Here is a 26,845-nt window from a genome sequence, read left to right as displayed (position 1 = left end):
ATTGTAGAAAATTTTATAGAGAATATACTTCTCTTAGACGTTATTATTGTAGCTTTTACGGTTTTCATGGAAATATAAAAAAACTGAAAACAAGGATACAAAAGTGGGGGAAAGAGGGGAAACATTGATACCTCGGCGTGTTTCTACTTCTATTTTTTCTTATAACCCTATAAGCTATATACATGCCAAGTTTCATGCTTTCTGCCAGACGGGACTATACATTCATACTAATTATCCGTTAACGCCCCGCACTAATATAGATAAACTAGCTTTTGCCCGCGGCTTCGCTCGCGTTAGAAAGAGACAAAAAGTAGCCTATGTCACTCTCCATCCCTTCAACTATCTCCACTTAAAAAATCACGTCAATTCGTCACTCCGTTTTGGCGTGAAAGACGGACAAACAAACAGACACACACATTTTCCCATTTATAATATTAGTATGGATACATGCAAATATGTATACATAGAAAACAAGCATGACTCAGGAACAAATATCGGTGCTCATAGAACATAATTTACATAATGCACAAATCAACAACCAGCGATAAATGTTTTCTTGAAAAACTTAAATCTAAATTGGTGTCTGACGCACACTATTCAATTGATTCCTATTACGAGACCTTACACTGCACCAAATGAGTAACACTGTAGGTATACAAATATCATCATCATCCTCCTTGCGTTATCCCGGCATTTGCCACGGCTCATGGGAGCCTGGGGTCCGCTTTGACAACTAATCCCAAGATTTGGCGTAGGCACTAGTTTTACGAAAGCGACTGCCATCTGACCTTCCAACCCGAAGGGTAACTAGGCCTTATTGGGATTAGTCCGGTTTCCTCACGATGTTTTCCTTCACCGAAAAGCGACTGGCAAATATCAAATGACATTTCACACATAAGTCCCGAAAAGAAAAACTCATTGGTATGAGCCAGGGATCGAACCCGTAACCTCCGGATTGAAAGTCGCACGCTCTTACCGCTAGGCCACCAGCACTTACGGTATACAAATATACACATACATATAAAATTCGCTCGCTCAGCCTTGCCTGTTACTTATTAATTCAATTTTTAATTTAGCAGTAAGCATGCTAATACACCTGACGTGTAAAATTTTATTTTATCTATAAAGGATTTATTTTATTGCACACCTCATGAGAAGGAATGTATCTTTACCTCAATAGCCTAGAAGTCTAGCCTAGAACTACATTGAACAGCTGACTGAGGACCGCCATCTTGCCGTACAAATGTACTTGGGTGTGGTCACAGCTAATCGCTACAATCGCTAGTATAAAGTTAAATCTTACCAGAGAAGTAGAAGAATAACAGTTCTCCTATGAAGCTCTGTGCGGCGACTACAACGCCCTCTATGAGCTTGATCTTCGCCATGGAACCTGTTTCTTCTGCCAGTTCTTCTAGAAACCTGTATGATATTATTATTATTTATTTATTATTCAAATAAGTTACACAGCATAACAGTAAAAACTAAGGCACTGTGAAACTAAAAAAAAAAAAAAAACATTATATATATATAGCACCAAAGAGGATCGAGTATTATAGAGAGTTACTGCCAAAGTAAAATGTGTAATCACAATGCATAGACTGCCATCTCTCGACGCAAGCTTAAAACTAAACCTCAGTTTTGACAATTTGGCCCATAATGTTAGCTTGATAATATCAAGAATAAATAGAATATTGTTTTTTTTTTCTCTCTGTTGTGTGTTTTTTTATATGAATATCAAAGACATATGTAACTCCGTATAGACGTATAAAGTCTAAGAAAAAAACTTACCTCAAAGCCATAGAGAAAAAGGTACGGTGGCCTAGATGGCGATACACTGTACGGGGTACTGTGGGGGATGGCGATACGTGTCATATATGTGTATAAAATGTCAAATATTAATATTAACGCCATCTAGCCGAGCCTTCTTCAAAAGTGTATCGCCATCTAGGCCACCGTACCTTTTTCTCTATGGCTTTGAGGTAAGTTTTTTTCTTAGACTTTATACGTCTATACGGAGTTACATATGTCTTTGATATTCATATAAAAAAACACACAACAGAGAGAAAAATACAATATTCTATTTTGGCGACGACGTAACAGCGTGGCTCCGTTGCGTCGTCTGACTTGGCGTAGGGTTCGGCAGCTTGCCCCGGAACCGCCGAAACACGACGCTCTTCGGCCAGAAGTCTGCGCTCGCGATGGTTTCCTGCAGCGGCCGCGGCACGCGTACTACCACTAATAAGCAAAGATCGGAATTCTTCATAGCAAAAATCAAACTGTCAAAGGGATTAAAGACCTAACTGTTTTATCGACTTATCGATAAATATTTCTCACTTAACGAAACAAAGTTAAAGTAATGAAATCAGGCTTTTGGATAAACATACAAACAAATTAACGGTTAAACATTTAGAACAATATATTATAGTAGTAGTAATAGTTATTTGTTAAAGTTACAAGGCGTTAGAATACAACTTTGCCCAGTTGTATTTTAACGCCGAGTGTGGAATTGAAAAACGAGCAAGTGAAAGGATTCTATAGTTGAACCACGAGCGAAGCGAGTGGTTCGAGAATAGAATCCTGAACTTGCGAGTTTTTTAACACACGAGAAGTAAAATACATTTGCACCCGAGTGTAACACAAAACTTTTCCCCTCAATATAGGGAGGAAACTACAACGCAAAAAATGCGTTTATCACTGCTTCCAGTAGTTCCACAGGTGGTAAATCATCTTTATTACTAGATTCACCTACTTTTATCAATTTTAAAGCAGTTAATTTGACTTTATTCAAGGTCAAATTACTTTACCCACTAGTGGATAAAATGCGTTTTTACCCGCTGGTATTAAGGGACAAAACACGTGTTTCCGAGCTAGTGAGGGGAAAAACACTTTATTGTACCAGAAAATAATACAACACACAAAAAAAAGAGCTTATCACTAGTACAAAGGCGAACTTATCCCTTTATTGTGGAAGAATCTTCTTTGAAATTAAGAGAAGAATCTTTCTGTATCCATTTTTTTATTGTTTTTCTTTTAGGATTATTAACCATTTTAGTAACACGACATAAATGACATGAATTGCTTTAATATGGAGATGCAAGTTGCTTATCAAAAAGGTCAAATGTTACAGAATAATCTTTTAAGTTGATTATGGAAACCTAATGCGATATTATTCTGTAACATCGATAAGTCGATAAAACAGTTAGGTCAATCCCTTTGACAGTTTGATTTTTGCAATGACGAATTCCGCTCTTTGGTAATAAGATAAGATATTGATATATTTAATGCTACACTTACCAGAACATGTAATAAATGATGAAGCTGTCAAAAGTCCCGGCTACAACCGCGAACACAATGAAGACCAGGACACGAGGGATTCGTAGTACATCGCGCAACGCTTTGCCCGAGTCGTCAGGGCTGGTTAGCGAGGGTAGCTAGAAAATAAAATACTTTGTCTTACACTTAGGGCTACTTGCACCAAGGAAAATGGAGGGTTAACCCGAAGGTTAACCCACTATTTTATATGGAATTTGACAGATGACAGCCCACTAACCCCGTGTTAAATGTTTGGTGCAAGTGGGCCTTACTGTACTAGAAAATATCAAAGTAATAAGTTTTATCTGCAACTATGAAAACTGAGATACCGGCCGTTTAATAGGCGACACAACTAAAAAAACTAATTAGTCCGTCGGTTAGATTGTGAAGAATCTTAGATACGTATTTTTTCTTTTTTCTCGTAAACGATAAATGACGACGGTACAGTGCGTTGAAGTTTCGCGTGACGTCACGCCTAGGTACAATTTTTACTTAGAAGTGACGTCACAAGCCCCCACTCCGGAACTTTGATGCTCTATAATCTATATCTTTGTATTTTTTTAGGGTTCCGTAGTTAACTAGGAACCCTTATAGTTTCGCCATGTCTGTCTGTCCGTCCGTCCGTCCGTCCGCGGATAATCTCAGTAACCGTAAGCACTAGAAAGCTGAAATTTGGTACCAATATGTATATCAATCACGCCAACAAAGTGCAAAAATAAAAAATGGAAAAAAATGTTTTATTAGGGTACCCCCCCTACATGTAAAGTGGGGGCTGATATTTTTTTCATTCCAACCCCAACGTATGATATATTTTTGGATAGGTATTTAAAAATGAATAAGGGTTTACTAAGATCGTTTTTTGATAATATTAATATTTTCGGAAATAATCGCTCCTAAAGGAAAAAAAGTGCGTCCCCCCCCCTCTAACTTTTGAACCATATGTTTAAAAAATATGAAAAAAATCACAAAAATAGAACTTTATAAAAACTTTCTAGGAAAACTGTTTTGAACTTGATAGGTTCAGTAGTTTTTGAGAAAAATACGGAAAACTACGGAACCCTACTACACTGAGCGTGGCCCGACACGCTCTTGGCCGGTTTTAATAATTAGAAAAATCAAAAAATATGTGTTCAGTATTTTTGGACGATCTAACTGACGGATTAAACAGAATGCCATTTTTTTATGTAGTCGTCATCCCTTTTTATGAAACGTAAAGCAAAAAAAAGTGCCAATATTTCGAAAACCATCACATTTTCATAAGGTAAAATTCGCTTAATATGATAGATAATGAGATGTCCTATCACCCCTTTTAATTTTGGCGTTGGTTTACGGGACACCGTGTATGTAAATAGTACACATAAATATACCGTGTTTTAATTGAATTCCGTTAAATTCAAACAGAATAGCATTGTTAGTTTTTTTTAATTCGCAACTTTTTTCTGTAAAACACCCATAGCTGGGCACCGTTAATCAAATAGTTAACTTCGTTAATCGTTAATCCGTTACTTAAAAAGTTAACTTCGTTAATCGTTAAAGCGATACATGTCGGTAGATTTAACGGAAGTTAAAGTTAATCGATAATTCGTTAACACGTCATAAAAATAGGACTTCACTGTAGGTATTATGTATTTGTATTTACTTAGTATCCACCAAAAACCATTAAAACCTGTGACGCCAATCGGTAAAAAACCGAAATGTAATAATTACGGTCTCTTCGGGCTTTTACTGCCATTGGTTGGCTAAATCCTAGGTTTTACTTCGGATTGGTAATTATTGGGTCATTCATGCGGTCGAGATCGTGGTGCGTCGGTTCTTCAGATTGAGATTTGAGACGACAATTCGATGCTGTGGGCCACGATAACTTGGTAGAGTAATCTAAGGCCCGCCGGACTCGATGCGTCGGTTGCGCGATTTGTCTGTCATGCCTGATGATTGCACTCTATTCCCAGGTTAGTGATCGATCTAGCACGTCTAATAAGATTTAGAAGATCTCGAATAAGTGATCCAAAGTCGCTAATTGGTCTTTAGACTGTTTATAACCGACGGATCTGCTTTTACCGATAAATACTAGGTTTTGCCGTACGAGTACTACGGGCTTTTACAGTAGCAGTCAGGACGTGGTATTCGCGACGCAGCGAGCCGCTTGGGGTGCTGGATTAACGATTAACGAATCCGTTAACATTTTTTAAAGTTAACTTAAAAGTTAATCCGTTAACCGAAATATTAACTTCGTTAATTAACGATTAACGGATTAACGAGTTAATGCCCAGCTATGAAAACACCATTCACCTGCGATAGATGTTACATCAATTGCTGTTAAGAAACGGGATTTGTGTGTTCGATATGTGTACTTAGTGTGAGTTAATTGTAAAGCCCGTTTCTCAATCAGTACTTAAAGTAACATTCATCGCAGGTGTATGGTTTTTAGAAAAATCACAAATTTAAGAAAACTAACTTTGCCATTCTGTGTCCTTTAATGGATCTAACAATATGCCAAAGTTAAGACCCCTTACTCCTTAGAGCGCTCATCAATTTCACGAAACGGCCATCGATAGATGGCGTTGGCGCTCGGTACGAGAGCACCGGCAACTCAACGCGCGTTTCAACGCAGACACGAATAATCTTGATAGTTTTGAATTAAATTGCTAATAACATAATTTTCAATTTTATATGGGGACTCTTTATTTAATTTCATATTCATGGTATGGTAGTAGTAAATAAGGTATATGAATGTAGTAAAAGTATAGTATTAGTCTACATGTACATATATAAATTCAGTTTTCCTAATTGATTGATTCAACAACCAACACCGCTGAGCCGAAACTACGAAAGCTAGAAAGTCGAAATTTGTATAGATTGCATTAACAAAATTTCGAAGAGATAAGAATCGATTATGAAAATTTACACCCCTAGTAGAGGGAAAAAGCGGGTGAAAGTTTGTAGCGGGATCAATTTGTTTTTTTTTTATTACGAAAATTTTAGTTAGGAACTTGAAATTAGAGAATAGTTTAATAGTGATTTCTGTTTTTTAGGGTTCCGTAGTCAACTAGGAACTCTTATAGATTCGCGATGTCTGTCTGTCCGTCCGTCCGTCCGTCCGTCCGTCCGTCCGTCCGCGGATAATCTCAGTAACCGTAAGCACTAGAAAGCTGAAATTTAGTAACAATATGTATATCAATCACGTCAACAAAGTGCAAAAATGAAAAATGGAAAAAAAAATTTATTAGTGTAAAGTGGGGGCTGATTTTTTTTTTCATTCCAACCCCAACGTGTGATATATTTTTGGATAGGTATTTAAAAATGAATAAGGGTTTACTAAGATCGTTTTTTGATAATATTAATATTTTCGGAAATTATCACAGTTATAGTGACTTTCATATTTTTATAAGAACAGCATGCACTTACGTCCAGAACAGTGACATTTGGTGCATTGGAACTGCTCATGATGTGTCACTTTTTAACCGTCGCCTCAAATCTTCATCAAGATTTGAGGCGAGGTTCTCAATTCCTCTGTATGTTTATTTATTTTTTTCATTTTTTTATGTTTGTTCCTTGATATCTCCGTTGTTACTGGACCGATTAAAAAAAAATTATTGAATGTATATAAATACAGATTGGTCCCATTTTTCTCAGAACCCAGTTCTGATGATGGGATCCTGGAGTAATCGATGGAACTCCTCGAATCTGAAAGGCGTACGTATGGTGATTTTTGTGTTTTTAAAGGAACAGCATGCATTTAGGTACGGAACAGTGACATTTGGTGCAGTGGAACTGCTGATGATGGCCAGAACGGAACTTCTCAAATCTGAACGGCACGCTTATAGTGACTTTGGTATTGTTATAAGAGCCCAAACATGATGGTTATGATGAGGAGAATAGCAGTTCTGTTGACCACCTCCTGACTCCATCATGAGAACTTGGACCTCGTCTAGTTCGATGGTGCTCGTCAGCCCAAATCTAATGAGCCCGAACATGATGGGATTATGATGAGGAGAATAGCAGTTCTGTTGGCCACCTCCTGACTCCATCATGAGACCCTGGACCTCATCTAGTTCGATGGTGCTCGTCAGCCCAAATCTAATGAGCCCAAACATGATGGGGTTATGATGAGGAGAATAGCAGTTCTGTTGACCACCTCCTGACTCCATCATGAGACCTTGGACCTCATCTAGTTCGATGGTGCTCGTCAGCCCAAATCTAATGAGCCCGAACATGATGGGGTTATGATGAGGAGAATAGCAGTTCTGTTGGCCACCTTCTGACCCCGTCATAAGACCTTGGACCTCATCTAGTTCGGTGGTGCTCGTCAGCCCAAATCTAATGAGCCCAAACATGATGGGGTTATGATGAGGAGAATAGCAGTTCTGTTGACCACCTCCTGACTCCATCATGAGACCCTGGACCTCATCTAGTTCGATGGTGCTCGTCAGCCCAAATCTAATGAGCCCAAACATGATGGGGTTATGATGAGGAGAATAGCAGTTCTGTTGACCACCTCCTGACTCCATCATGAGACCTTGGACCTCATCTAGATCGATGGTGCTCATCAGCCCAAATCTAATGAGCCCAAACATGGTGGAGTTATGATAAGTAGAATAGCAGTTCTGTTGAACATCTCCTGCCTGACTCCATCATCATGAGAACCAGAACCTCATCCTGGTCCCAAAATATAATAATAATTCAAACTCTCAACAAACTTCACGTATAACTTAAAATCCAAAATCATATGAAAAGCATGTCAAATGCTAAAATTGCATAAGGTGTAAAAAGGATCAAGATTTGTTTAGTCGCAGTTTACGGCACTTCTCGGAACTATCGAGCTGCTTACGAAAGCTAGGTGTGCCGGACGATCAAACGCAGGTCCGTTGTCTTCGAGCGCTCGGCGCAGACTGAGCGGGCTCGCGTTAGCACAGTGTCTTTTATTCGAATTTTAGGTGTTTTAAAAACATATCTATCGACAGAAAGGTATGTCTTATATGTATGATTTTTTTCTTATAGGTCAATAAGAAGTTCTAGTTTAGGATAATATTATTTAAGAGTTACAAAAAATGCAGGAATCGCAGGAAAAATACATAATGTAAACCTCTTTTTATCGAAAAAATGGGGAGGATACGGAAGGTTATTTATCCACCATTTCAAGTAAATCTTAAAATGTCAAAGTATTAGCTAACTCGTACAGGATATAACAAATAGGATTGTGATCATTTATTACCCCAAATAACATTTTTAACAGCACAATCACGATTCTAAACGAGCTATCCCACTATGAAAATTGAAAACGTCTTCCGAAAAAACTGATTTTTCGGAAGTATAAAAAGACATATTTTAAAGTAGTACCAATTGACTTTCTAGCTTAAGATATGTACTTTTAGGAACATTATCATTTTTTTAATAATCATTTATAGTTTCTTTATAATTTTGAATGAAAAAGGTTCTATTTTGCAAAAAACGCTCGTCTTTAGGAATAAGGCCTCTTAACGGAATTCAATAAAAAAACGGTACAACACAGATAGATACAGTGGTGTAATTCCCGATAGGAAGCATTGAACAGTATTATTAGTCAGTCACCAATTGACAATACATATAATAGTTCATCTACTCGTCGCTAGATGGCACCAATAGTAGAGTGACTTCTGTGTCCTTTAATGGATCTAACAATATGCCAAAGTTAACGGAATTCAATAAAAAAACGGTACAACACAGATAGATACAGTGGTGTAATTCCCGATAGGAAGCATTGAACAGTATTATTAGTCAGTCACCAATTGACAATACATATAATAGTTCATCTACTCGCCGCTAGATGTCACCAATAGTAGAGTGACTTATTTACGTACCGCTAGATGGCACCGTAGTCCTTATCAACTACAGATACGTTGCGTAGTTCTTCCATTGTCCGCTAGATGTCTCTAAAATCAGTTTCACTCACATTAAGCGCCCTGCAGCTGTATAAATCCACAGCAGTGGCGGCTAGGGCTATAACGAAGGCCGGTGTGAAGTCCTTATGAGCAGAAGTTTCTAATTCCAAGTCACTGATGCCCTCCGTAGTTTCTAAAATCGCCGCTAGATGTCACTAAAATCAATGTTAATCCTATTACTTACATTAAGTCTTCTGCAGCTGTATAAATCCACAGCAGTGGCCGCTAGGGCTATAACGAAGGCCGGTGTGAAGTCTTTATAAGCCCCGGATGTGAGGTCTATCAGGGCTCCGCCTAGGAGCGCTGTTAAACCGTACCCGGCTGTACCCCAGGCACGCTGCGCGCCGTATTTTGAGGCGCGTTCTGTGCCTGGTGGAAAAATAAACTGATCAATATAACAGGGATAAACGACTACAAAAAAATGGCGTTTTGTTTAGTCCTTCAGTTAGATCGTCCAAAACTGCGGAACACATATTTTTCCGCTTTAACTAACAAATGAAATAACCTAACCACAAAATTTAAATTTTGAAAAACCCCCGACCGCAACATAGTGGACTGATTTTCATGAAACATGGCTAAGAACACTCCCGACTAACTCAGTTTTCAAACAAAAAGAACTAAATCTAAATCGGTTCATCCGCTCGGGAGCTACGATGTCACAGACAGACACACACACACAGACAGACAGACATGTCAAACTTATAACACCCCGTTGTTTTTGCGTCGGGGGTTAAAAATATAAAGATACAGAGCATAAAAGTTCCGCACTTGTGCCGTCACTTTTAAGTCAAAATTTTACCTAGGCGTGACGTCACGCGAAACTTAAACGCAAAGTACCGTCGTCATTTTCTCAACATGAACCTCACACATAAGGAAACAAGATTCAAACTTACCTAGCACATCGAAGCAGACGGCATCTCCTATGCAGTTGGCAACATTGAACGCCACAGTACCAACACACATCAACACAACGAACGCCCAAAACACCGACGTCATATATAAATTATCTGTGCCATCCATAGACAATGCGTTTTCCAAGTGCGTTCCATTCTGAACATTCACCTCTGTACCGTTTAATTCTTTATCTAAACATATTAAATTACAACCAGTCTTTGGAACACATATAATCTCTCCCTCTCTTTCATCATTAAAATCCATATTAAAGAGCGAGCAAGACGTATTTGCCACATCACTATCTACAAAAACTGTATTAATATAAGTTGAGTTTGACAGATAAACGTCAAAAGTGTCATTGGCACACGTCCATTGACAGCTGTATTTTTGAAGTAAGAGTTCGTCTATGGTAGTGTTGTCAACTTTTTTTAAATAGACTGTGTCGTTGAGTGCGTATACGTTTTGTGTTATCTGTGGCGGCGGGTCCGGCATTGGTAAGAACCATAGACAACAGTACGAGCCTGTCATAGTTGCTATTAGGAGCATGAAGACTAGTTTCCTGTGTCTCTGAAAAAGATAGGAAATACGATAATTAGTTCTTCACCATCCCAACTAATAAAGGCTCACTTTGCTATTCGAAAACAGATAGCAAAATTATATTTTATCCACAAGAGTGCAAATTTTAACTTGATGTCTTCAGCTAACTGGTAGATTTTACCTATAAATGATGATTTTGAATCATAAATATTGAATAAATTGATGGATTTGATTTCATTTGATGTTTTTGTTCGTGTTGGTGTGGTGAAAATTTTTGTGTTTCACTCGGTGGAAAAGTTTGTTTAACCTTCGCGCCTTGAAACCCTCGCAACGCTCAAGATTCCACTTTTTGAACCGGTTTATTCGATGAGTGGCGAGATGCACCGGCGCCGCGGGAATACCTACGTTCACGCAGCGACTTTTTTGTTTGGTTAGAACAATATTACCTACCATGCTGCGGAATAAACCGGTTCATTTTGTTCTAAACCGGTTAATCGAACGAAACCTTTATGAAAGTGTTCCCCTAAAAACCGGTTCAAAAATAGCGGTTTTTCGAGCGAAAACGAAATTTAAAGGTTTTGCCGTGCCGCAAGTACATGATAACGGTTTGGAAATTTTACCGGTATCCGAGCCCTGCTAGTAAAGTAAGTACCTAATTTTAAGGTAGGTTTTTTTGCTCAGTGTTGCCTAGCAGAAATTTTCACTAGCCGCCACTGCACGACTGCAGTGTAGCAAACTTTTTTGGGTAGGTGGCCCAGTGGGACAATTAAACTCGTAACAGTAGTCATACACGTACCGGCCAGTAATCAACAACGTAGCCAAACAGTGGCTTGGCTGCTGCCCATAATAGGGGCAACACTGACGTCACGAGACCCATGGCGCCAGGGGACACGCCAAGTTGACGCCCGAACACGTTCATTTGAGGCAGAAGTGGGCCCAGCGCTGTGGACAAAAAAAATCTTTTAATAACCACAAAATTAAAATTTTGAAAAAACCCCCGACAGCGACATAGTAGACCGATTTTCATAAAACTAAGAACACTCCCGACTAACTCAGCTTTCAAACAAAAAAAACTAAATCGAAATCGGTTCATCCGTTCGGGAGCTACGATGCCAGAGACAGACACACACACAGACAGACAGACTGACACATTGTCTAGATCCGCGTCCGCGGTCGCGCGACGGCGGACGTCCGCGTAATATGTTCCTAGCTTAAGGGCCCGGTATTCACGTCACGGTACGAACCATCTGTGCGACCCGTCGTAACAGGTTAATAGAAACGACCGATCGACAGTGTATTTCAATATCGTTAACGATTTACTTGATGAAAATATCGAGCAATTATGAATATCGCAACGATGGATCGAAAGTGTGTGACTGCGCAAGGGACGTCGCTTGGCGCGCCTGGGGGCGCGTCTTACGTCCTTCTTATACAAAATGTACTGAGGAGACGTTTTTTAAATTCCATTCAGGCGGCGTGGCGCTGACGTCCGTTCCGCGTCGGCGGACATGCGTCTCTTGAGTGTGGACGGTTCCTAAGATTCGTAAGTACATAACAAAGAGGATCGAGTATTATAGAGAGTTGCTGACAAAGTAAAAAGTGTAATCACAGTGCATAGACTACCATCTCTCGACACAAGCTTAAAACTTTTGTACCTCAGTTTTGACAATTTGGCCCATATTGTTAGCTTGATATGTGTTAAAATGTCAAATATTAATACCAGCGCCATCTAGCCGAGCGTTCCCCAAAGGTGTAACGCCATCTCGGCCACCATACCTTTTACTCTAGACTCTAGGGCTTTGAAGTACGTTTTTTTCTTAGACTTTATCCGTCTATACGGAGTTAGATATGTCTTTGGTACATAATAAGTTTCACTTTCATTTGAATATAAATGGTGTTGACCGATAACATAACTTCCTGACATCGTGTAGACATTAGCACATTTCTACACATGTAAATTACATAACACAGATAACATATACCTGCACATGTACATAAGGTAATTCACTCCCTTATCACCTAAAGACTTCTAGACGAAATAATCTATTTCATATTTACACAAAGATAACATTATAACTTGTTAATCTTAGTACAATAGCTGTTTGAAGACGTTTTATATGTGTAAATAAAGTGATCTTTTAAATTACTTGGCTGCGTTATAAAAAGTCGTATGATACTCGTATTGAGTGCTTTGAGATTTGAGATACGTTGTTTCTGACATAAAGTAATAATTGCAGAGTGCAATTTCATTACAATTGTACGTTTGAGAACGATATTGTGTGTAGATAAATACTCGTAGTTGAATGGGAAAAACAAAGTCAAACTTTGAAAACAAGTTTTTTTTTACGGGATAGGAGGCAAACGAGCAGACAGGTCGCCTGATGGTAAGCGATCACCGCCGCCCACGGACACCAGAAACACCAGAGGTGTTGGAGGTGCGTTGCCGGCCTTTCAGATGGGTGTACGCTCTTTTCTTGAAGATTTGAAGGTCGTATCGGTCCGGAAATACCGGAGTCGACAATTCATTCCACAGTTTAGCTGTGCGGGGCAGGAAGTTTCTGGAGAAACACACAGTTGAGGACTGCCAGCCATCTAAATGATGGAGATGGAAATGTTAATACTTAGTTCATACTATTATAAGTCACTAAGTGGGGTGTAGTAATAGTAACTGTAGTATGAAAAACCCGCCCGCCGAGAGTTGTATTACAAATTTAACTTTTTTTTTATTCATTACAAAATACATATCCCATTAAGGGATAAGTCCGCCTACATTGTATATTACTGACTCTGTAACTGTGTCTCTTTTGTTTCCTTTATGTACAAAAAAGCTTATACATACATATATACATACATATTATGTACATACATACAGTCATATAATATACGCCTGTATTTCCATAAACGGGTAGGCAGAGTACATGAAACTACTCAAGTTTCAGTGCCACTCTTGGCAACTAAGGGGTTGAAAAAAAGGACAGGTTGCCATCCTCTCGCCTACGCGACAATTCAACCCATATCCCACAGTCGATTTCTACGACACCCACGGACATTATAATTTAGTACAAATCTATGATCAGACTTGTAGGTATTAGATTATACTTTTTAACCCCCGACGCAAATACGAAGGGGTGTTATAAAGTTTGACGTGTCTGTCTGTCTGTGGCATCGCAGCTCCCGAACGGATGAACCGATTTGGATTTAGTTTTTTTTTGTCTGAAAGCTGAGTTAGTCGGGAGTGTTCATAGCCATATTTCATAAAAATTAGTCGACTATGTCGCGGTCGGGGGTTTTTTCAAAATTTTAATTTTGTGGTTAGGTTATTACTAAGTTGCAAAATACATTAAACAAAGAGGTAAAGGTAATAAATGTTAAGATAAGGATACACTGTGATATCACTTATCTTCTATTCATCTAATTTACCTACTTATGTCTGTTTGTAGTTAATTCATTTTATTGTTATTTGCTCATATAATCCCCTACTCATAGTGTTGTGTTCCTGCCGGTGAGTAAGGCTGCCAGAGCTCAACGAGGGTGCGGTGTGCTGATGACGGGAGGACTTACGGAACTAACTTGTTCCGTCTATTGTCCTTTTGAGTCGTCGGCAACCCAAACCCTCCTTGGAACTTGTAGGTACACTCCTTTTTGCTGTGTACTTAACACAGCAAAAGGGAGTGTACAAGTTTCTAATAGGTTGGCAACGCGCATGTGACACTCCTTGAGTTTCAGGCGTCCATAGGTTACGGTGACCGCTATCCATCAGGCGGACGGTATGCTTGTTTGCTAACGATGTACTATAAAAAAAACAGTACAGAAGACTCACTCCTTTAATGTTTACAAACTGCCGCCATATAAAATTCTTACCGTACATTAACAAACGGAACGCATGTAAGCGTTATTTATTTAATGCGATGCGCTACGGTCGTCACCACTGAATGGGCCTTGCACTCGCGGCCGCCAGTACGGTCAGCCAAAAAATTACCACTTTTCGACTCAATTTTTAAACACATAAGATCGAAAAGTGGTAAACCACTTTTTTGGCTGACTGTACTTGTAGCTCGGCGAAAGAATCACGGAGGCCCCTGGTTATAATTCACTGCCAAGGTCCCCCAACGCGATATCCTGCCGGTAACTACCCGTAATGCGATTGGGATCAACCGAGGTGATCAATCACTTTCTAGCGCACGCGGGCGGGAATGTCAAGTGTCACAGTTTTAAGGCCAGTCCAGACGGGACGATTTTTGCACAATTTTGCGGGGTACGAGATTTTTTATTTATTTACAACAACGATACAACTACCATTACAGTTACCTAATACGATTTCTGTAACGCGTAGTGCCACAGGGCCCGTATTCAGGGAAACGTTTTCAATTGGTCGATATATAGGGTCTGCATTCGTGGTACGAGAGATTTCTGTAACGCGTGCCACGGGGCCCGCATTCTGGGAAATTAAATAGTAATAGTAACTTTCATTGGTTGTTATCAGGGATGTAACGGATGTGGTTTTAACGGAACCGGAAGCGGAAGCGGAAGTTTTGAATTTAGTTTAACGGAAGCAGAAGCGGAACCGGAACCAGAAGCGGAAGTTATAGATGTTAAAAACGAAATGAAAAAATACCACATAGGTATAACATAAACCAAAACTAATTAAATTACCTAGAACTTTTAGGTGTTTACTGTTCAGCCTGTAATCAGCAGTTTGTAATCAGCCTTTAGGCCCACTTAGGTTTTAAAAACGAAAAGAAAAGTTACCTAATATTTTATCTTAAGTATATCATTCATTACAATCCAAAAATTTAAATCACCTTGAACTTTAAGATTGTTTGTTGTTTAGGTAATCACTAAAAATCACATAAGAATCCTTTTAAACCTTTATTATGCCGTAAAAGGTTTTAGAAACGAAAAGAAAACTTACTCGTAGGTAGTATAATACAATCCAAAACTAACCAGTAAAAATTATATGTGTAATTGTTAGCACACAATTAAATTTTTAAATTAAATGGAGTGATTGTAAAAGAAGTAAACTGTATTTAATATGAAGTGTGGAGCGTTCGAGGCTTTACGGGAGAGTAGTGAAAGGCGTGACTGTCCAGTATAGAATCCTTTATTGAAGGAAAATGGTTTCCCTTATATACTATGTTAGTTCTTTGTTCATGTGCAGCCACGTGTAAGATTAGCCTTGACATTGTTTAATAGAAAATAGAATATGAAAAATAAACAAATCTAAGGGGAGCTTCTAAGGGGATCATAGATAAGCCCTGCACCACTGAATAGTTGTTCACTCGCTACTAACTAGGTGGACAGGACAAATATTGGCGCGCAATGGAATGAAGCGATTAATGTTTAGTATCGCAGCACGTGGCAAGCGGAGAGATGAGCGAATGATAGGTATAGACCTGTTGGTCTTTGATGTACGCCGCTCATGTCCCACCGTCGCGCTAGGTTCCGACATCCGTTATAACTTCCGTTTGAAAAATAACAGAACCGGAACAGAAGCGGATGTGTAAAACAAAACGGAAGTTCCGCAGTAACGGAAGCAGAAGCAGAACTCCGTTACATCCCTGGTTGTTATCTCGCCTGCCGGTCCCGGCATGCTGCATACCGAACGAGTTAACGACCAATTAAATTGCACCAAATTGCATTGCAGTTGAAGGGGGTAGGGTATAGCTAGTGATATTCCGCTTTGTGTGGTAGGGCACAGCACAGCGGATATCATCTCGCTCGAATCTAGAGCAGAGCCCAACTGGGGTAGTACCTCCGCCTTACAGAAGACCGCAGCCAAATAGCACTAGACCCTACTCATAGTGTTGTGTTCCTGCCGGTGAGTAAGGCTGCCAGAGCTCAACGAGGGTGCGGTGTGCTGATGACGGGAGATTGTCCTTTGAGTCGTCGGCAACCCGAACCCTCCTTGGAACTTGTGCACTCCTTTTAACTGTGTATTTAACACAGCAAAAGGGAATGTACAAGTTTCTAATGGGGTGGCAACGCGCATGTGACACTCTTTGAGTTGCAGGCGTCCATAGGTTACGGTGACCGCTTTCCATCAGGCGGGCTGTACGCTTGTTTGCCACCGACGTAGTATTAAAAAAAAAACACTTTCATTGGTTGTTATCTCGCCTGCGGGGACTCCCCGCATGCTCCATACGGCACGAGTTATCGACTAATGAAATTGCGCCATTAGATGTATGGACTTTAAACTGAAATTGGAAATCCTACATGAGGTGTATGCTCTTTTCTTGACAGTTTGAAGCTCCTATCGGTCCGGAAGTACCGCAGGCGACAATTCATTTCCAAATGTAGAAAAATACTTTTCAGCACTAGTACTTAAATAGGTAGTGGAAAAGATGGCGCTGCTAAATCAGAAATTCACTGTAGTACCTACATTACGATACAAGTGCGTAAAAAAGGAAGTTCAAAATTAACGTGTGGCGATAACTTCGGTCGTGTATTAAATCGACACGAGTTACGAATTTCCTTTTCGCACGTGTATCGTGCGACGTTTTTCAGTACAGATGAGCCTTCAAAGTTTCGACCTGGCATATAATGAACCACTTCTCGCACTAGTGCGTAAAAAAAACACCAGCTGTACTGAACCACCAGCTGTCGTTCAAGCAAAGGCATGGACGCCTAAAAAGTGATTATATGATATTTCTGAAACTATTTTATAAAGTTCAATCTTAATCATAGCTATAACTATAAAAAAATAAAAATAAAACAAATATAGGGCAAAGTAGTCATGTACATAACAGTAATACCCCGCTTAACGCGAGTGATGCGTTCCAGGGAAAATCGCGTAAAGCGAATTTCGCGTATATCGGGGTCACTTGATTAAGGTACCAAATTTAAAATCAAACCGAAAAAAGTTTATATTTTACTTGAAAAAATACAATCAAATAGCTTGTTTAAAGAAACTTTAACATTTTACATTAAAAAAAAACAATAATAGAGTGCTATTTTTAATTAAAAAAACAATTTAATGTTTTCTGAGTGGCTGCTTCCGATCCATCAAAATTTAAAAATCGCGTTATAGCGAATCCGCGCTAACCGGGGTCGCGTAAATCGGGGTATTACTGTATATCGAATCATTTGAAGCATACAAAGTAAACACCCCGGTATGAGAATAAGAACTAGTTTTTAACCCCTGATGCAAAAACGACGGGGTGTTATAAGTTTGACGTCTCTGTCTGTGGCATCATAGCTCCCAAACGGATGAACTGATTAAGATTTAGTTGTTTTTTCTTTGAAAACCGAGTTAGTCGGGAGAGTTCTTAGCCATGATTCGTGAAAATCGGTCCAGGTCCACTATGGCAGGGGTTTTTTTATTTTAAATTTTAATTTTGTGGTTATATATGAAAAGGTTTTGCATTGGCCTTACTTAATTTAAAGGATACATTTTCTCACAAAAATGCAAAAACCACAGCTTGGCCTTGCCATCTTTAAGAATTCATTGACACAGATACATAAAGTACACTCAATTGCTAAGTTTTGCACCTTATTAGAATGCAGCAAGGTGGAAAAGTTGGTACATCTCTGTGTTGACTGTCCATAACTGTTGAATGTTAATTAAAACCATTGTTATACAAGGTGGAACAAATGGTGTTTAAATTTCTTTATTAAAACATTGTGTGTTAACTGATGTATTCAAATGTAGGTTCTTTAAGTTTATTTTTGTACAATTGTCTTTGTATAACCTTAGTTTACTTAAATTTTTTTCAAAAAAGAGTAAAACATTGCAAACAGCCGCGTAGCGTCTGTGATTGCCGCCCGGGGCCGATCACCAATTTTGCCGATATGCCGCCCCTCTTATGATCAACATATCTAGATTATTTGCTCATTATACTCGTAAGTGCGAGTTGTGCTATCGTTGTAAGGGCTCCGTACACCAGAAGAAGGGCTTAAGCGCCTCGTTTTTTGAAGGCACTTAAATCATTTATGAGAATAATCGATATTCTGAACAATTTCTAAAAAAAACGAAACAGAAATTAATTTAGTTAGATTTCAAGAGATTTGGTAACTCCTTTCAGCAGCAGAGAGTGAAATTTGAGTTTTCTTTCTTTTAAGTCCGACTTACGCTTGACTGTAGATTTATAATAGGCTTTCCTGTGTAATCCATAGATTGAAGGCTATCTCGTGTATTTTTTCTGTGAATTTTTTACCTATTTTCTTAAATTACTTGACTTATAATTATTTGAGAAAACATTTTTGAAATACTTATAAAAAGCTCTTTCATTTGATATGTAACATAATTAATAGAGTTTAAAAAACTTTAATTTTTAATTTTCATTTTCACCAACCAAAAGTGACCCCTACAATTAAATTTTCTTAATTTAAATTGCTTGTCCGTCTTTGGGTCACAGGACATATTTATGTGTGCCAAATTTCAAGTTAATCGGTTCAGTAGTTTTGGAGAAAATTGGCTGTGACAGACGGACAGACAGACGAGTGATCCTATAGGGATCCGTTTTTCCTTTTTGAGGTAATCCAAACCAATAGCTTTTGTCTTTTGTTCCTACTAAAGAAGACTGTCAACCAAATCTTGGTACTAAAAAAACGGCAAATTTAAAAATAGACGGCTCAGCGCCTAGTTAATTTCTTGAAACGCGTGCCTTCCTAAACCTTGGCGTTGGCGGAATCATCGACGAACCATATTCTAACACTTCAAAAAAAAATTGAAAATATAGGGGCGAAGGTTATTTTCTCATAGAAAATTTAAATTTCGCGCTTTTTTAGGGTTCCTTACCATAAAGGTACAAATAAAAGGCCCTTATATGGTGCGACTCTGTCCGTCTGTCTGTCTGTCTGTCACACTATTTAATATCTCGAGGACTACTTAAATTATGCTATCGCTTTGAAATATGCAATACTTATGAACATCGTTAATCTCTACAAATTGAAAGTATATTTTTTTAAATGTATTAATATTAATTACAGAAAATGGCCAAAATAAAAGGGGGGAAAACTATAAATTTCAAATTTACTCGGGCAAGTGGGGTATCGTTACAAAAAACTCAAACTATACATATCAAAACTATTTTTTTTATGATTTTTTTCTTGTGGAAAAAAAATGTTTTTGAAAAAAAAAAAGAACTTTTTTTTTACTTTATAAAAAATCCTTCCAGATTTACGTTTTCAATTTGAACACTCTTGCGGGTGTTTATTGTACCTGTATTTTTTACAGAATAAAAATGAAAGTTTTTGCTTTCAAAGAGAGGAAAAATGGTTAAAATCGGTTCACACAATAAACAATTATCCCATAAAAATCATCCTCCATACTAGCTCGCACACATTAGTTTACTTAATTTGCCGAAAGATATCGCTGTACGTTGAACGCTCATTTCCTACATCGCATTTTTCCTGATATAATGAGGTCGCTTCAGGAGCGTCCTTACATGTCGTAAACTATTGAAGTCGAGTTGTGATTTTCTTAAGACGTTGTCTAACAATAAAATTGTATATTCAAATATTACTTATGTGGGAATTGACTCTTGAGGGATTTAGTCAAGTTTGTAGAGTTATATGAATAACATTTTGATGAAAGAAAAAGTGACCAAGTCCTCTGGTGCCTGAGGCTGGAATCGAACCAGCGTACTCTCCAATCGCGGGAAATGCCTCTTTATCCGCTCGGCCACCCAGGTTTATTTCGGTTTTAATTTATATACATAGTAGTGTGACTACTTTAAGACAGCACAGGTTGAAATATTTTCAATAGATTATAATTTAACTTGTGTTCATTAGAACATTTTGATGATTCAACTATTGAAAGTTTGTACGGAACCCTCGGTGGGAGAGTCCGACTCGCACTTGGCCGGTTTTTTTAGTGCTAAAATTTGGTTGACCGTCTAATATTACTCGGTGACCTTAGCACAAAGCTAAAGTATTGTTTACTTACGCACATAACATACGAGAAATATTTCAAACTTGGAACTCAACATTCAATTCAAATTCCAAAATAGGTACTTAAAATAGACACTTACCCAATTTGACAATAAGTGAATTGAATATCAATCTACAAATCAAATGTAATATTTTCCAATTATAATTAAACTTAGCACCAAGAAGTAATTGCAGTTTTTAAAATCGAAACTTCGGAACAAAATGACGAATTTTGTTTGCTCAACTCAAGTATTCATCTGTCGTAAGTACAAAAATGTAAAACTCCATTCATTACAAAGTAAGGCTTAACAGTATGACGATAAGGTGTTTTATCGTGTAATATAGCTGCCGCTTAAGCTCTTTCGCCATAGTTTTTCGAACATTCGCCTATAGTTCGTGGAAGCTCGGCAGCTGCTCGGCAGCGCGCGGCCGCTCGCGCCCCCGCCCCGCGTCCCTCGCAGACGTGGTGCATTCGGCGCCAGCACAAAACAGAGAATTGGCGCGTTTCTCAGCGCGATTTGAAAAATGATGGTCTCATAATTAACAATTTTATTTATTAGGTTCCGTAACAAAAAGGTACAAAGGAACACTTATGGTGCGACTCTGTCTCTATGTATGTTATAATTTTTAATTGCCGATTTTGCCGCCCCCTGTCATGTGCCGCCCGGGGCCATGGCCCCCCCGGCCCCCCCCTCGCTACGCCACTGATTGCAAATTTAAGCTATTCAATATGTTACTCTAGCAATGTACAGTTCATTGAGGAGCATTTCTTTTTTTTGCCATTTTTTTTATTTTGATTGTTTTAGGGAATTTTAGGTCTTTCAATCGCACTGGGAGACAAAAAGTGTCCCAGAATTTCCATACATTTTTGTTACTTTCCTCATTTGTTACCCCATACAACATGTACGGAACAAAATAAGAAAAAATCGTATGGGACAAATTTTTTAACTACTAGGATTGGAAAAGCTAGTAATTCTGAGTAGGAATAGCATTTTTTTTTTTCAAAAATATCACATTTCATAAAAGTGACAAAAAAATAATTAATGTATAATTGTATATACATTAATTGCAGCAGTTAACACCTTTAATGATGAAGTCCCCAAATAAGACCTTAAAATAAGATAGGGTGTAAAAGAAGGTAACCTTAATTCCGTAAAAAAAAATGTATTATAAACTTTAATTTTATTTGGGTTGTAAGTAACTTATTAAACATTTTGTACTATTGTGCATATTAGAGAAACCCACAAGTTCATACTTCATGCTCATAAGCAGTAGGTATATGACAGCATTTCAAAAATAGTAAGAAAGTACGCGAGAAATGTCAAATGTAGTTTGTCTGACTTGAATATTGACCAGTCTCTGTGCAATGAACAGGTTTTAAAGTTAATCCATTTAAAAAGTATCACAAAAACTAGATAACAAGTTACGGTGTTACTTGATAGCTGAAAGTAGATCAGTTAAGTTCATTTGCATTCAGATTAGATATACATTACGATAATTGGATTAAAGCTTTTCTAATGACTTTTTAACTACTCAAGTTTTTAAAGGGAAAATTAATTATGGAACTATTGTACTCACCCGCGAAAAAGAAGAAGAAATGTGCCTTTATTGGCACTAAACTCTTGTCCACTTTCAACTTCATTTTGAAATAAAAGCTATTAGAAAGATCGCTAAAATAATCGCGATTTTATCACGAAATATCAGCTAACACTGTGTGTGTCCGCAGAAAATACTCGCGGAAGAATGCGTGAAAAAATAAACGATATACAAAGGTCATTATCCTCTCATTTTTATTGAAATATCAACAGCGAAATGATTGTTTACTCTACACAGCTGTGCACTTTGCTTATATACAACGAGTTCGACTCAGTTCGACTTTGCTTGCCTGACACTGACAGCAGACAGTGACGCATTGATGTGTTTTTTTTTTTTTTTGTAATTTTATGGCCTGGTATCTAAGACCTTTAAGCCAAGTCTTTATTTTTGATGGTGATGAGTTAGTTCTCTGTTCACTTCACAGTTCATATTTTAATATCACTAGTTTCACAATTAAAGCTGTCTTTATTTTAACGGTAATGCGTTTGTACGGTTTTTTAAGTTGGTTCACTTCACAGTTCACATATTTAAAACTCACTTTCGTTGCATACTGTCAAACCGGTGTAACGTCAAACTGAACCAAAAGTGTTTTTAACGAACTTATAAATTGGTTGATAATAGTCCACATTTTGCAACAACACTTTTAGGCGGCGGGAGGGGTCGTCTGTGACTTCAAGCACTTCCTTTTCAGTTACCTCAGTGGCCAGAATGAGACGAGCCATGGAATATGCTGGACACGAAAAGACTATATGTTGTACATCACAGATGTTACCACAGTTGGTGCATTTGTCATCACCAATGATCCCAAGTTTGGCTAGGTGTGCAGGTGTTTTAGTGTGACCAAAACGGAGGCGGTTTAAAGTTGTGATGAAGTCGCGACTTGCTGTTCTTAACTTGTGGTACCATGGCTTAACTGGTAAGTTTGCCTGGATACTTCCATACCATTTTCCTTTAATTTCCTGATCTTTTTTCCAAAACTCCTTCCACAAACTTCTTATTTCATTATTTATTGTCGAATAACAATCTGTCATTGGTATATTTATCATTAATGATACATCTAATGGGTTAAGTCCTTCATTTGCAGCCTTATCAGCTATCTCATTTCCGGTTATTCCTTTATGTGAAGGGATCCACATAAAGGAAATTTCAATTCCCTTTTTCTTATAAATAGTAATCATTTCTTTTATCTTAAAAATTATATACAAACTTTTGAAATGTATCTTAAAACTTTCTAAAGCTTTAATTAAACTTAAAGAGTCGGTGAGAATAAGAAACTTTTGATGACTATTTACATGACTTATAATTTTAATGGCCTCTAAGACTGCATATGCCTCTGCAGAGAAAATACTAAAGTTACCGTTCAGAACAAAGCTTTGGACAAATTTGGTTTGAGGATTATAAACAGCACTACGTACATGGTGATCTCCTTTACTACCATCAGTATAAAGTTTATAGACTTCTTCATTTTTACTTAAAAACTCTAACATTTCCTCATTATTATTGACTGAATCCTTAATTACTGAAACCTCACAAAACAAACAATCATATGTATGAGAATAGCATGGCCAAGGTGAAATACAGTATATTGATGGGTAATTTTTCTTTAATTCCAGCAAAATGCGAGACAGTTCGGGAGGATGGCCATTGAGAAGATCAGCACCTGTTGTTAGAGGCTCCCTACAGTTTAATTCGCAAGGTATGATTTTCTTCATTATATGTTGATTACTTGAAGCTAGTAGCTTCACACCGAATCTTTCTGCAAGTAGTAATCTTCTCAATGTAAGTGGCATAATATTAGTTTCTATCTCCATTGCCCTTATAGGGGTGGAGCACATAGCTCCTGAAATTATCCTCAAAGCCTTGTTCTGAATAATATCTAATCTTTGTACACACTTACTATCTAAATACGCTAAACAACTATAATCAAAATGACTCCTAACTATGGCTTTATACAAAATAGTGAGTATTTTTGGGTCTGCCCCCAAGATACTCCTGCCAAACATCTCATTATGTTTAGACCCTTTGCTGAATTTTGTGAAATATATTTAATGTGCTTTTCAAAAGACAGATTACTTTCAATAACTATACCCAAAAATTTATGTTGATCAACATGGGGAATTATTTCATTGTTAAATAAAATATGAAAAGATGGTAAATCTTTGCTAAAAATCATAGCGGAACTTTTAGAGGGATTTATTTGTAGTAGTAATTTATTTGAGTAATATGAATGAAGTTCCTCAAGAGCATAGTTTACCCTATTTATGGCAATGTCTACACTATGATGCACTGAGTATAATACAAGGTCATCTGCAAATTGCAAAATATTTACAAACTGTGTATTTACATATTTACAAATCTCACTAGTGTACAGATTATATAACAATGGGGATAAAATTGCACCTTGCATAGTACCCTTAGATACAGATCTTGGTCCATGTAACATGTTATTATGTTTCACATATAAAATACGGTTACTTAGGAATTCATATATCCATTTTGCAAGTAGACCGGGTATCCCCAGGCCAGTCAAGACTTTAACTAGAACACTAGGCTGGACATTATCAAATGCCCCTTTTACATCTAAGAAAGCACATACAGCACTAGAATGACTATTTTTTGCATATTTCAGGTCAGATATGAGAGAAAGGAAGCTGTCTGCGCAGCTCCTACCCTTCCTGAAGCCATATTGCACATGAGGAATGATGCCGTTAGATTCAACAAACCAGTCAAGTCGACACTTAATAATATTTTCAAATATTTTGCCTATACATGAAGACAAGGATATAGGTCGATATGAATCGGCGTTATTTGGAGATTTACCAGGCTTAAGGACTGGGATCACACATTGCGTTTTCCAAGACTGCGGAATTATTTGTTTCGACCATAATGCATTGAAGATGGTTAATAAAATATCTAGTACTGTTGAATCCAAATTTTTTATTAATATATAGGGAAAATCGTCTAAGCCAGGGCTAGTATTTTTACGTGATAAAAGACTTGATAAGAATTCATTTCTTGAAAATGGTTGCAAAAGAAATTTTGAATTTTCGTTGTTATTATTGAGATTGAAGTAATCATCAAGATTATCTAACAAAACTGTGCTGTCATCAGACAACTTGTCTAAAAAGGAGGGGACAAATTCATCACTATAAGATTTATTTTTATTTGCATTCATACCTTTAAACCTTTTAATATAGTTCCAAATGATGCTTATTGGCGTAGTTCTGTTGAAATAACTACAAAGCCTTTTCCAGCCATTACTTTTTTCCTCTGCAATAGTTCGTTTTTTTAATGCATCAAGTCTTTTGTATTTAATATAATTATCTATAGTAGGGTTAGCTCTATAGTATTTTAAAGCTTGATAAGAGTTGATGACACTCTGCTCACATTTGTCATTCCACCAAGGAGCGGGAGGTTTGCTTTTAAAAGATGATGTTTTAGTAAATTTAGGAATACATTGTTGTTTAAGAGTATCAAAACCTATGCAAAATTGATTGTATGACTCTAAAGGATTTTCATAATCAACAGTAAAATTTTCAAAGACGCTACTTGATAACTTATTAAACTTTGTCCAGTCTGCTTTGCTGTATAAATATTTATCAATAGGAGAGTTTACTTGATATCTATCAACTGAAAGTGTAATGTCGGTTATGGTTGGGAAGTGATAGCTTCCCATGTTGTTATCATTTACCAACCATTCGCATAGAGGGGCAACACTAGGACTAATTAAACTAACATCTATGGCAGAAGGATTACGATTTGGATAATTAAGAGTTGTAAAGCTACCATCATTCAAAATGCATAAGTCACACTCTTCTATCATGTCAAATAACTGACGGCCACGCGGTTTAGTGGATGCACAACCAAATGCTATATTATGAGCGTTGAAGTCGCCTGATACGAATATAGGTTTAGGTAGATCAAGAATTATTTTCTTTAATTTATTGATTTCTAAAAGACCGCCTGTTGGAGGGCAATAAACACATAAGATTGTCAACTTACCAGTTTCTACCGACAGTGATAAAGCAATTGTCTGTACATCCTCATAGAAATCTGTTTGTAATATATTGTACTTTAAAAATGGTTTAATAAGTATGGCTACACCACCATGTCCATTTTTTGCATTTTTATTATAGAAATTGTAACCAGGAATGTTAAAATTATAACCGTCTGTGAGCCACGTTTCGTTAAGTAAACAAATATCTATGTTATTTTCTTTTAAAAACTGAATAAGTAAAGGTTTTTTATTTTTAACACTTTGAATATTATGTAAAGCAATTCTTAACTGTGAAATATGAGAGGGACAAGAATCCATGTTATGACAAATTCTTTAAGAGCATATCCTTAATTATTTTGGTATTAATTGGAGAGTCGTCAACTTTATTTGCTAAATCTATTAAAGTTTGAACGATAGCCGAGGACAGGACATCATTACTCAGTAACTGCGCCTTAATATCGGCAACAGTGGGCAGTGCCGGTGGGGTCTGTGACTTATTTACAGTTACAGGTTTATTTACATTCTTTTTTACATTGGTATTTACATTAGTATTTACATTTTGCGCTCCTTGCAGCGGGGCCTTTAAGGCTGGGAAATTAGTCAGGTGTTCAGTATTTACAGTGGAGGCATAAGTGATTTTACTCCTTTTTTCATCGATTTTCTGCATTTTGATTGGGCATGCCCTGGATATCGCCATATGAGGTCCGCTGCAATTAACACA

The 26,845-nt window shown here is 37.6% G+C and overlaps 1 protein-coding gene and 1 long non-coding RNA gene across 2 annotated transcripts in view; one reads left to right on the top strand and one right to left on the bottom strand.

The window, feature by feature from the left end:
* Positions 1–22,369, bottom strand: part of LOC125239845 (major facilitator superfamily domain-containing protein 6) — a 28,075-nt gene extending 5,706 nt beyond the window's left edge. Inside the window, exons 1-6 of the mRNA XM_048147566.1 lie at positions 22,110–22,369; positions 11,458–11,603; positions 10,124–10,691; positions 9,415–9,599; positions 3,295–3,431; positions 1,304–1,419 (exon numbers count right to left, since the gene is read on the bottom strand). Of these exons, the coding sequence (XP_048003523.1) occupies positions 1,304–1,419; positions 3,295–3,431; positions 9,415–9,599; positions 10,124–10,691; positions 11,458–11,603; positions 22,110–22,173 (1,216 nt within the window). The 5' untranslated portion in view covers positions 22,174–22,369. The remainder of the gene's footprint in view (positions 1–1,303; positions 1,420–3,294; positions 3,432–9,414; positions 9,600–10,123; positions 10,692–11,457; positions 11,604–22,109) is intronic.
* A 259-nt stretch (positions 22,370–22,628) lies between these two features.
* Positions 22,629–24,935, top strand: LOC125239998. The gene is made up of 3 exons (XR_007178581.1): positions 22,629–23,043; positions 23,741–23,823; positions 24,757–24,935. It is a non-coding gene; the product is annotated as an uncharacterized LOC125239998 (long non-coding RNA).
* Positions 24,936–26,845: the final 1,910 nt, after the last annotated feature.

Source organism: Leguminivora glycinivorella, chromosome 26 (assembly GCF_023078275.1).
Source record: "Leguminivora glycinivorella isolate SPB_JAAS2020 chromosome 26, LegGlyc_1.1, whole genome shotgun sequence".
In the NCBI taxonomy this organism is placed as follows: domain Eukaryota; kingdom Metazoa; phylum Arthropoda; class Insecta; order Lepidoptera; family Tortricidae; genus Leguminivora; species Leguminivora glycinivorella.
The sequence above is the reverse complement of the archived record's forward strand: the minus strand, read 5'-3'. Positions and strand labels throughout refer to the sequence as shown.